Consider the following 12172-nt stretch of genomic DNA (forward strand, 5'->3'; position numbering starts at 1 on the left):
ACTTAGAGCATTTTAGAATGATGTACTGCATTCACTTATTTTCCTAATAGATGCAGCGAGTAAGTTCATACATGAGCATGTAATGATGTTAAAGTAATCCAATCCATCCATGTTTTACTGCACCTACTAGAGCTGTGATTTCATAAAGTCAGAACTGATTTGCAACTGGATTTGTCTCCAGATGGTGTTTCCATGGTTGTGTGTCTGCAGGCAAACCGATTAATGTCTGTACCTGAGACCTATCTGACAGTTATGGGTTCAAAGCTGATGTGAACTGCTGGGTTTACAGCATAGGGCAGCACCAGCTGGGCGTGACCCACACTGGGGCTGAATAGGTCTGGACAGGCAGTTCTACTGTCCCCATCAGGGGTGGCCAAGCAGACACGGCCATTTTACAGGAGAAGAGGTAAGTGTTAGGTTTCAGTGTCACACAGGGGTAACTCTTGTAACTACACTCTTCAACCCCTGCCCTCCTCACCCTGCTTCCCTCATCACCAGTATCCATTATGTCCCAATATATGCCTCACTCCCTTTCCCTCCCCTGTTGAGGTCTAGCTACCATCATGGCCCAGTGCGCTCACAGACCGTTCGTACTCTGTTTCACTGCTGTAAATGTCACTTGAGTTACACTCGCTCTGCTTTCCACAGACGGCCCTTTATTTGCTACCCTTTTAAAAAAGACCCCCGCTCACATTTTGTGTTTTCTCATTTTCACTACGTGCCAGAGAACCCTTTTCTTCCCGTTTCACTTAGCCATACGATAACAGTCATAATTTTTCTGCGAAGACCAGAATTTCTGTCCCCGCATCATATTTTTGTTTTCTATGTTTCTACTCAAAGCTTTGGTGCTGTCTGTATCTATATAAATAAACTCGACAGCTAGGGTGAGTGTTCACATGTGCGTCTGAGGTTTTCCGCAAATCTAAATTTAAGCTAACCGCTAGTTTACAGCTCTTTGATGAAGCAAAGCAAGCATTAAACAAGTCTTGCCACTTATAAGACAGTTTAGACAAGTCCACTCATAATGGCATGCAGTTGCGACACTGAATGGCGCAGAAAGAAACCTTTTTAATACTAGAGTGAACATAATCATTCCTCAAGTCATGTGACATTTTACAGTTGTGTCATATGCCAAGTTGATGTTGTTCTATGCACGGTTCATGCTGGAGAGTGCACTTCCTTGTGTATCGTATAACATAAAATGCTCATTTGTCAAGTGTAAACATATTTCATATTTAACATTACAGTATGTGTTCAGTATGATTCTGGGCACAAGTCTGTGATATCATTTAGCACTTACGTTTTTGGATTTTTGACCGAACATACATTCACACTCCTTCCATGATGCAAGGCCCCTATTCGGTGGAGGCTTTGAGAGAGGCCTGGTCTGAAAGTGATGACAGCATGATTAATGCCCACCTCCGTTCCCACTCACACACTAACTTCACACAGCAAGTGGCTTGAAGAAAAGCTAAAGAAAGCTGCCTGCAGGGCCAATAAAAAGTAGCCAGTGTTCATTTAAAGATAAGACCATGTTTGATAAGATACAGTTGGACATTGGCTGGAATTCTGAACTTGAAAATGTACGAAGTTTGGTTACCTTTATTATTTCAAATGTTATTAATGTGGCGTTCAGTCTTTAACAAATATATATTAATAAAGTGGTTTAATTTACTTTTCTGATGTACCCACTATTCCTCAATCAGACACGTTTACTCAAGTTAGAGATTTCCAATACCTTAGCTTTAATTATTAATTTCCTACTGTCCATTGGTATCAGTGTATCTTGCTGTAAAGTCACACATAAGACAAGCAAAAAAGGGAGTATGCATATGAAGATAATGTTAATGTGATCATTAATCATGCATAGCTTAAGTTAAAATATTTACTACGATAGATGACAGAATCATTTTCACCCGAGAAAGGGTAGATACGAATCTGCACAACTGATAACAGAAGCTGAAATTTGAAGTAGATAAAACATTTCCTCTACACCCTGTGCTGTAAATATCTCACATTGACATATCATCCACACCATCAGTGAACAGAAAAGTACGTCAGGCATGATCCTGTTTCACCAAAAATAAATTTACTCTAAAACACTTTGTGGCTGATTCATCCCTCAACAGTCAAAGTGAGTTGCTGAAGAGATGCAGTGATGTGAGCTCCTTCTGAAACCACCTTTGTTCCCCTTACCACCTTCATTAATCTTCTATAGGCATTTATAAAGGAGCCTGTGTGGAGAATGAAGAGGTTGTTTGAATCCAATGCATGCCAGGGGCCAAATGGTAAGTCAGAGTAAGAGGAAACTCAGGTTGGCACGCCGATTCCATGCCAGTCACTGCCAATACAAGCTATCAGGCCACATAGACAAGCCCCTTGATGAACTGCTCCATACTGCCAGAGTATCTCCGGACTGCCAAGTCTTATGGCAAACTGAGGATAGCTTAATGGAAACCATGGATTAAAACTGCACCTCTGTGTTTTTCTTTCTCCATTTATAAATTTTATGTGATCATGATATATGAAATCCCATATAATTTAGCTCAAGTGTCAGCAACACACCTATTAGAGCCCTCCAAAGCTCAAATATGTAATAAGTTTTATCATGGGAAACGGGTGTTTTCCTTTGGTTTTACAACCATGTTATTAATTATATTACAAAATTAGCATTTTTCCCTTGATATTTTTACATCGTCTATTAATAATTTATGTCACAATTTATGTTACACACTCTTAATTTGTAATCCATCATATTCATTTTCAAAATCACTTAAAATGTACCTCAGGTACCCATGAAGTATTGCTCATCTGTACCAATGCAAACACATATTTGTAAGTGACGTTCAATGTGCCTCACACAAAGAGCTTGTCAAAGCAAGACGAGCAGTATGGCTTCCCTTTCTGCTCCTTAAAAATGCCTTGGCTGAGCTGCCGCAGACAGAAGGCACACACAAAGTGCTCAGGGTGAAACTTGCGATCGAGAGCAGAGATGCAGCGGCCCGTGATGGGCTCACCACAGCCACCACAGAGGGTGCCCTGCCGAGAGTGGAAGTGAATGGAGCAGAGGGGTCGACCATCCAACTCCATGAAACAGCCATCAGTGAAGGGCTTCAGGCAGTCCTGGATATAAGAACAGAACAGAAACATAGAAAAAGTGATATGGGAAAAGGTGGAAGAGAGGAGGGAGGATAAAGAGAGACAGAAAAAACCCTTTATGGTGTGTTCAAGGACATGGTTACATTAGATATTTGATCAGCAGCAAAAGCAAAAGCATTCTCAAGCTATCTTGCTGCTAAATCAAATATATAAGATGAGCAAAAAGGGAACATGAATTTTCATTAAAAGGGATAATGTGAAATGTATAGCTTCATGCATTCAGTGGCTGCTGTTTGGCAGCTGACTGAAATACTGGATGCCGGAGTTTCTTTGTTTTACTAATAAGGGAAACTTTGAATGTAAATTAGACCATGCTCATAATTGTATTACCATTCAATGATAATGTATGATAACTGATGGATTAACTCCATCCTAAATTTCAAATGTCTATAATTTGATAATCTGCAGAAATGGAAGGTATCTATAACCCTGTGGTATGCTCTGCAAAATGGTCAACTGTAATGTAAAGTATAGCGACATTACCTGCAAAGTCACTGACATAGAACTTTGATATGTTATGAAGAGAATGATAAAACAGGTACAGCTGTGTTCCAGTTAACAACCCATTAACAAGATTAGAAGTCTACAGCCATGCTATCGGGTCTGTAAGGCAGTACTTGAGACAAATGCTCACATCAGCCTGCTGACATGCTCACAGGCATGGTGATGTTCTAATGGTTTAATGTTCACGGTGTTGGTTTAGCACTAAACTCACAGTACATCCGAGGTTGATGGTATTGCTGTGACTTCTGCAGGTATTTGGCCATTAACCAAAGTGTTGGACAAATTTAAATGATGGCCAGATGATGGCACTAGATGAAAAGTCAGGAGATCGGAGTTATTCCAAATCATCCTCTGGGGACGATGAATGTGTACACCAAATTAAACAGCAAACCAAGTAATAATTGTTACGATATTTCAATAAAGAACTGAAACGTCAACCTTGTGGTATTAGAGGCCACCCCTCTGTATGAGATGCTTTGTAGTCTCGATGTCATTGATTACAATTATGAAACGTACAACTTGTCGGGTATTATCCCTTTCTGTGGAACCTTAACTAAATGGTTCTGTACAGGGGGGATACTGCCAATTGTTGTGTATAGACATTTCTCCTGGCAGACATTTTGAATTGTCATAGCAGTAAAAGCACAGGTTTAAACCTTAACATTAGCAATGAGTCTTCCCATTTAAGTGTGCCAGAATGCACAACACCAAGGCCTTGGTACAGGACATTAGTAACACCTGTGTTTAACAAGTAAAAATCTCCACTGTGGGAAAGGTCTGTTTTACTCAGTGTTGGTAACAACTGTTTCTTAAACATTATGTAGTGAAAGGTTTGATGGTTTTAGAACATTCTCATGCAGACTACAATCAAATCGAAGTCAAAAGTCTCTAATAATTGAATATACCACTGCAGTCTGCAAAAAAATCTGAGCAATGACTATGCTTCCAGAGGAACCCTTTAACTTTTTGGGAGTTTTGTAATTTTGTAGCACAATTTCATGGTTTGGAAATGTCTCTCCTGCTGACGAGACCCGGCTGCAGCACAGCAGGGTGAGAGTGGCCAGAAAGATCAAAAGGTGCCAAATTTGATGAATTAGTCATTTATTTTTAGCAGGAGGTTGATTAAAAAGGCTCGGTCACTTTTGAGTGTCCACTTCATCCCCTTAATGAAGTGTTTGGCCTCCTGCCCTCTGGAGTTAGATTTAGGTTCCCAAGGGCAGGAAAAATTCTGACCTTGCTGATAATGGCAGCTCCGTGTAAAACAATGTTTAGGTTCTGTGGTAATGGTGAATTGCTAGTTGTGATGGTGATGATATAACTGCAGTAATGATTAGGTTAGATGGTCAAAGCTGGATGTATTCTGTGTTTTATGTGATGTTGTCAATCTTAATTGTGTCATTTTGAGAGGTAGGTTTTACGAGCAGTGTAATTTATGTATTTCATGTTCCAGTTTATGAGCTTTATATTTTCAGTCAAGAATAATTTTCTTGAGGGACTGTAAAATGTGAAAAGTTGAAGCTGCTACCTTATGACAGAGCATCTGTACTTAGCTTCTAGCATTTTATGTTTAACAATTGCTCATAGCTGAGTAAAGCTGAAGTAGAGCTGCACACTGAACCGTTTTTGACCAGATGCTGCATACACAAGTAGGTTTGAAGAGAATGTAAAAGATACCCGCGCTGACGAATATGGTTTCCTTGATTTATTTGCATCATTTCAACCGCAACGTATTCATCAGGCATAAGGTTTTCATCAGCCTTGTGGTCAAAATGTTGCAAATAAAGCAAATGTGTGGGTATCTTATATTTATTCCCAGGCTTGTGTGTGAGCCAGAGCAGTGTGTGTGGTCTGAGGTAAGAGGCTCACTGCGCAGACGAAGCACTCTGGATGCCAGGTGCCATTGGCCGCAGTCAGGTAGTTCTCCCTCACTGACTCCCCACAGCCTGAGCACTTGGGAGCAAAGAGGTGGTAGAAGTCCCTGCAACAATATGGCTTCCCGTCCTTTTCAAGGAAACCTGGGACAGGTATAAGACACATAAGATTAATTTGGAGTGATTTATAGATTAAAAAAAATTCAAACTGTTTGTTAAGTTTGCTGTTTCTGGTGAAGAAAAATTACTGCACAAGCCTGTCACCTTCAGGTCCAAACAGGCCTCCACAGTGTGTACAGAAGAAGTGTTCGGGGTGCCAGGTCTGGTCCAGAGCTGTCAGGATGTTCTGGTAAACCAGCCACACAGAGAAATATTACATCATGCATTTACTTCCCTGAAGGATTAGTATGGTCTGTCTCATCTCACATGTTCAGATGTCAGAAAGCACACAAATGAGGATTGTGAACCACACAAAATGAATCATGGGAGAAGTTGTATTAGTTTCTGATAAATGACTTTGGTCTGCAGCATAAGCCCAGACTGCAGAATCCCAATATGGTTTTGTGCTGTATTTATTAAGATGACATATGGGATACGATTAGAAAAATGAACTACATACTACTGTATTTCAGCATCCAATCTTCAAAAGATTATTGTGTAAATACATGGTTGTAATATATGACAGAACCAATATCAATCCAGTATGAATCATGAATGTGTGCATTAAGGGTATGTAGGAGTTCTGAATTGTTAAAAAAAAAAAAAAAAAAAATTGATTATATATATATATATATATATATATAATAAATAATCAATCACACGGTGAACAACAAAGACTTAGCTTTCTCACCTGCACAATGGGCCCCTTGCAATAGGCACAACGAGGAGAGAAGAGCTGTTGGTAGTCTTTGTCACAGTACGGCTGTCCGTCTCTCTCAAAGAAGCCTGTGGTGCTCAGCTCCATCTTACATGCCACACACACAAAGTGTTCAGGGTGCCACACTTCACCCAGTGCTGTGATCATCTACAATATATAGAAAAAATTATGTGGTATAATTTCCACAACTTTTTTGTCTGTGGGTTCAGATATAATATGCTTGCCTAATTGTTTATGTGACTTATTGTACCTTTCCCACAATGCATTTGTTGCAAGAAGCACAGTGGCCCTTGGCCGTGGTGTGTACGCCAATCTTCTCCAAGTCAGAGCTCAGCCCTCCTAGCAGGGCATCTATAGTATCTGTTTTCCTACTTGTGGTCGAGGCCTTTGCATCTGAACCTGCTGTGCTGCTGCTGCTCTCCATGTTCTCCTGTTGACCACCTTCTGTTGTCCTTTTCACAGACTTCTTAAGTGTAAGTGGTGGAGGGGTCGTTGAAGACCCTGGATCCTGAGTGATGATACAAATAAGCACATATGTATTGTTTTTACCTATAGATTTGTTAAATGCATTTAAGCTTCTACAGGTGAAACTCGAAAAATTAGCATATTGCGCAAAAGTTCATTTATTTCAGTAATTCTAATGAAAAGGTGAAACTAATATATTATATAGACTCATTACATGCAAAGAGAGATATTTCAAGCCTTTATTTGATATAATTTTGATAATTATTGCGTACAGCTTATGAAAACCCCACATTCAAAATCTCAGAAAATTTGAATATTACGTGAAATTAATTTTTTAAGGATTTTAAATACAGAAATGTCAGCCCTCTGAAAAGAATAATCATGCATATGTACTCGTAGTACTGGGTTTGGGCCCCTTTTACATGAATGTCTGCCTCAGTGCGGCATGGCATGGATGCTGTCAGCCTGTGGCACTCCTGAGGTGTTACGGAAGACAAGGATGCTTCAATAGCGGCCTCCAGCTCTTCTGCATTGTTCGGTCTCATGTCTTTCATCTTTCTCTTGGCAATGCCCCATAGATTCTCTATGGGGTTCAGGTCAGGAGAGTTTGCTGGCCAATCAAGCACAGTAATCCCATGGTCATTGAACCAGGTTTTGGTACTTTTGGCAGTGTGGGCAGGTGCCAAGTCCTGCTGGAAAATGAAGTCAGCATCTCCATAAAGCTCGTCTGCTGAAGGAAGCATAAAGTGCTCTAAAATGTCCTGGTAGACGGCTGCGCTGACTCTGGACTTAATAAAGCACAGTGGACCAACACCAGCAGATGACATGGCTCCCCAACCCAACACAGACTGTAGAAACTTCACACTGGACTTCAAGCATCTTGGATTTTGTGCCTCTCCATTCTTCCTCCAGACTCTGGGACCTTGGTTTCCAAATGAGATGCAAAATTTGCTCTCATCAGAAAAGAGGACTTTGGACCACTGAGAAACAGATCAGTTCTTTTTTTCTTTAGCCCAGGTAAGATGCTTCTGACGTTGTTTGTTGTTCAGGAGCGGCTTGACAAGAGGAATACAACATTTGAAGCCCATGTCCAGGACCCGTCTGTGTGTGGTGGCTCTTGATGCAGTAACTCCAACCTCAGTCCACTCTTTGTAAAGCTCCCCCACACATTTGAATGGCTTTTACCTGACAATCCTCTCCCGGCTACCGTCATCCCTGCTGCTTGTGCACATTTTTTCTCCCACACTTTTCCCTTCCAATTAACTTTCTATTAATGTGCCTTGATACAGCACTTTGAGAACATCCAACTTCTTTAGCAATTACCTTTTGAGGCTTTCCCTCCTTGGGTGTCAATGATGGTTTTCTGTCAGGTCAGCAGTCTTCCCCATGATTGTGAATTCCACTGAACCAGACTGAGAGACTAATTAAAGGCTCAGGAACCCTTTGCAGGTGTTTTGGATTAATTAGCTGATTAGAGTGTGACACTTTGAGCCTACAATACTGAACCTTTTCACAATATTCTAATTTTCTGAGATTTTGATATGCAATAATCATCAAAATTATATCAAATAAAGGCTTGAAATATCTCACTTTGCATGTAATGAGTCTATATAATATATTAGTTTCACCCTTTAAGTTGAATTACTCAAATAAATGAACATTTGCACGATATGCTGATTTTTTGAGTTTCACCTGTATTTCTACTACTTGAGGCTGTGCAGTGTTGACATCAGTACAATGCTGCCCTCTGTTGTTAAACCTGGTTACTTTCGCTCATGTTTGGAAAGTTTACTGCACATCCGCTGTTCTCACTTACCAAAAAAAAAACTATAGAGTATGTATGTGCTGTGAACAATTCTTTAGCATGATGTAAAAGACACTGTACTGACCCCTTCTGCCAGACCCATCAGATCCTGCAAGATGGAGTCCAGCTCCCTAGTGGGCGAGCTGGGGTTCGGGGAAGCTGCCACAGGAGCTGGCAGATCACTAAAACCCAAAGAGGAGCAAATTAGAAATTTAGAAAGCATGACATCTCAACTTTTCAAATAAACCTCCAAAAACACTAACTACCCCACGATTACTGTACAAATTCACATTGGGGGAAAACTGCAGGGTAATGTAACGTGGAATTAGGAACTACATGAGGACTACTTCTGATCTGATGTTACTTGCAATATTTCTGGGGTGAACACTGTCAAAAATTCCTAAGTCAGTAAAATTGTTGTGTACATTCAGATGCTTTAAAAGCAGCAGACTTTATGATAATAAACATTATCTTTATCATACTATATCATATCATCAAAAAATATATACTTAATAACACAGTGTGCGGTGAATTTCAAGCAATTTCCTGTTTCCTCAACATGATAATGTGAATCAGGGGTCAACAGGATCCTCAAGCTTGTGCTTCACCTGTAGACATTTGAGCAGACTGTGCCTTTTTCTTTTTTGGTTTCAAGTCCAGCATAAACCACACCTGGCACCTGCGGACACGTAACCAAAATATACTGGTCAGATTACAAATAAATCTGATCATATGATTTGTGGAAAAACATTTTGTTAAGTTTCTAGGTACAGATGTTAACTTAATAAATTTCAGGTTTGACTACAACTGAAGTAGGTGATAATTAAGAAAGTCATGGTACAGTCAGTGTAAGTTTGCAATATGTGTATGGCTTTGTCTTCACCCCTCCAACTGCTGGATCGTTGCTCCTGTTCTCATCAACACTTTCTGAACCAGCTGAATTCAGGGCCAGCTCTTCCAACAGCAAATCTGTGGCAGGAGACACAAAATAGATCTTCTACCCACACATATGAACATGCATACATATGCAGGCATGCATGCATAGACAGTATTCATGCAATACGAGCACTAAAACACATTGAGTGTATTTTCTGGGCATTTACTGTTAAACCAGAGGATGTGTTGGTACTAGAGAAATATTGTGAAGTGAGATACAGTGCATCTCAATTTACAGATCAAGGTGCTGGCTGATCAGTTTGAGGTTGCATCAGTCAGCTTCCTCAGGAAGTGACGGCTGACATGTTGCAGAAGTGAAACTCATAATAATGTTGCAAGACTCTGGTGACAAATATTACACAGTATTCAACTCTCTTCTCCACACAATGAATTCTTGGACTTAGCATCTAAGAAAATGGGAAGATATTTGTATGAACAAAGTCTTTTTGGGGAAGTAGACAACATAGCTGTGACCATGTTCAACTTTTAGCACTGTTTGACAATTGATCAGTCTTTCTCACCATCCTCATTTATTTTTTATTTTTAGTTTTTAGAAGAGTGAAATTAAATCAAATTCTTATATTTTTGCAAGACATTGTATGTTTTGATGATGAGTGAAACCCAATCTTTTATTTGATTCTATGTATTTATTTGACTCTGTTGAGATTGTAACATCTCTTTTTGACTTCATAAAATAGCAGCGTAGTTTACAAACAACAAACAGCACACTTGAAATTACAGTGCAAAACAAAAGACACAGTAACAACATAATGTTTTAAATAGGAGTTATTCAAATAATTACACCATGAACTGCTGTTAAAAGTATATTATATTGTCTATGGCATACTGTAATTCACAGAATAGGCCTCCATACTGTAAAGCCCTGTCATCTTTTCCTGTGGTAAACTCTTCCTTTCACTTCTATATTCTACTTCAACTGTAAATCATGGCACCTTGCACTGAATGTTTTAGAATTACAACAATCATTCCATATCTAACAATCTGTCCACTGATAAATCTGAGGACAATCAGCAACATATAACATGACAGTTATTACTTACCGAGCTCTTCCATGCCGTCTCCTGCTCTCACTACTTGATTGTGAGTGTGTGTTTCTTGCAGCCGGTTAGTTACTAAGGTAACAGCCCAATTTCTCATCTGGTCAAAACCGTCATTTCCTCTGACAAAGGTTTGTTTTCATTTGTTACTGAATCAAGACCTATCCATGTTTAGTATGAGATGTTGCCGTTTCCTAGCAAAGAGGAAACCATAAACAGTTTCTGAACAGTGTAAGGTAAGATAACAACTGTGCCCGGTTGCTAAAAAACCTATGTTGCGTTTTTCTGCTGTAGATGAAGGTTGAGTTAACTGTAACTCCTTTATATAATGTTGAGTAGTTTCATCTACACCAATGCATCATATTATATAATATCTTTGCAGTGTCCTGTGAGAACCATGTTATGTAACATCTTATGGGGGGGGTTAAATAGTTAATTTAGTTTAAGAAATAGGACAATTTTCTCATCCGATAAAGCAACCTTTTATGTGGCAATTCAATGTGCTTTACGAAAGTGGAAAAGTAGAATAAAAATAAAATAAAAATAAATAAATAATATTATATATATATATATATATATAATGTATAAAAATAGATGAAAAGTAGAAAAGATATACAATTTCAGTGCTTTTAGTGTCTCTTCACCACTCTGTCACACACACACACACACACACACACACACACACACCTGGCACAGATGGTCACTGTGTCAGTGTTTATATATAATATTTTATTGATAACTTCAATACACACACATCCAACCCAAACAAAACAATTGAATGTAGCAATGTGTTGAGATTTAACATTTCCAGGTAATATGAATATGTATACAATAACTCATTTAGATTATCTAAAGTCTAGTAAGAAAGAGCAGCCCATGCTGGTGCTTCATGTAACCTAACCCCATTTTCAAAAGCAGATAGGCCTACATCAAGACAGAAACTGATAGTTTTGTTACTTGAAGAAACCAGAAACAATCATGCTTCAGATGATGTCCTTTCATTTGTAATATTGCACTGGTGTTCACATATTGGGTGGGGATACGATTCTTGGCCACAGCATGTATTGCAACCGGCATTATAATACAGAAGAATTATAAGAACTGTCCCTTTAATCAACACACGAGCTTCTTGATACTGTGCCACAATTGTCACCTGCCGTGTAGCTGACTTCACGGTTCCTAAATAGCTTCCTATCTTTGTCATAGCCTACAGGTGGCCCCAACAGAGACAGAGGCACTACAGACTTATTTCTCAAGCCCAAAGCAGCACAGACACAGACTTTTAAAAGTTTATTTCATTTCTAGGTTGAAATAGTTGCCATATGGTAGACACCTCTCTACCTGCGTTGTCTCGCACCACTTTGGTTGCAACCATCAGCTTTCAGAGCAGGGGTATTTGTGGTTTTGTAAGATTATAAAACATAAACTAAAGCTCATTCATGCAGCAGCACATGCTTACATGACGGGAAGCTCGTGACTGATTAAAATAGTTTTCAGT

General features: G+C 39.4%; 1 protein-coding gene across 1 annotated transcript; it reads right to left on the minus strand.

Moving 5' to 3' along the window:
* Window positions 1–1721: 1721 nt before the first annotated feature.
* On the minus strand, window positions 1722–10827 carry lpxn (leupaxin). Its single transcript, XM_038716032.1, has 9 exons — window positions 10678–10827; window positions 9564–9649; window positions 9289–9359; window positions 8766–8862; window positions 6662–6919; window positions 6385–6558; window positions 5799–5880; window positions 5530–5678; window positions 1722–3123 (listed from the first exon to the last, which is right to left on the minus strand). Exons 1-9 carry the CDS (start codon window positions 10772–10774, stop codon window positions 2857–2859), a joined length of 1281 nt encoding a protein of 426 aa, XP_038571960.1. The 5' UTR covers window positions 10775–10827; the 3' UTR covers window positions 1722–2856.
* Window positions 10828–12172: the final 1345 nt, after the last annotated feature.

Source organism: Micropterus salmoides, unplaced genomic scaffold (assembly GCF_014851395.1).
Source record: "Micropterus salmoides isolate LMB-PRFRI ecotype aquatic unplaced genomic scaffold, ASM1485139v1 Ms_hic_scaffold_13, whole genome shotgun sequence".
Classification (NCBI taxonomy): Eukaryota; Metazoa; Chordata; class Actinopteri; order Centrarchiformes; family Centrarchidae; genus Micropterus; species Micropterus salmoides.

Coding starts and splice junctions, on each gene's coding strand:
- lpxn (XM_038716032.1), bottom strand. CDS start 10,774: ATGAGAAATTGGGCTGTTACCTTAGTAACTAACCGGCTGCAAGAAACA. Junction 5,679..5,798: donor AGGCCTGTTTGGACCTGAAG/GTGACAGGCTTG, acceptor TACCTGTCCCAG/GTTTCCTTGAAAAGGACGGG. Junction 3,124..5,529: donor CAGAGTGCTTCGTCTGCGCA/GTGAGCCTCTTA, acceptor TCTTATATCCAG/GACTGCCTGAAGCCCTTCAC.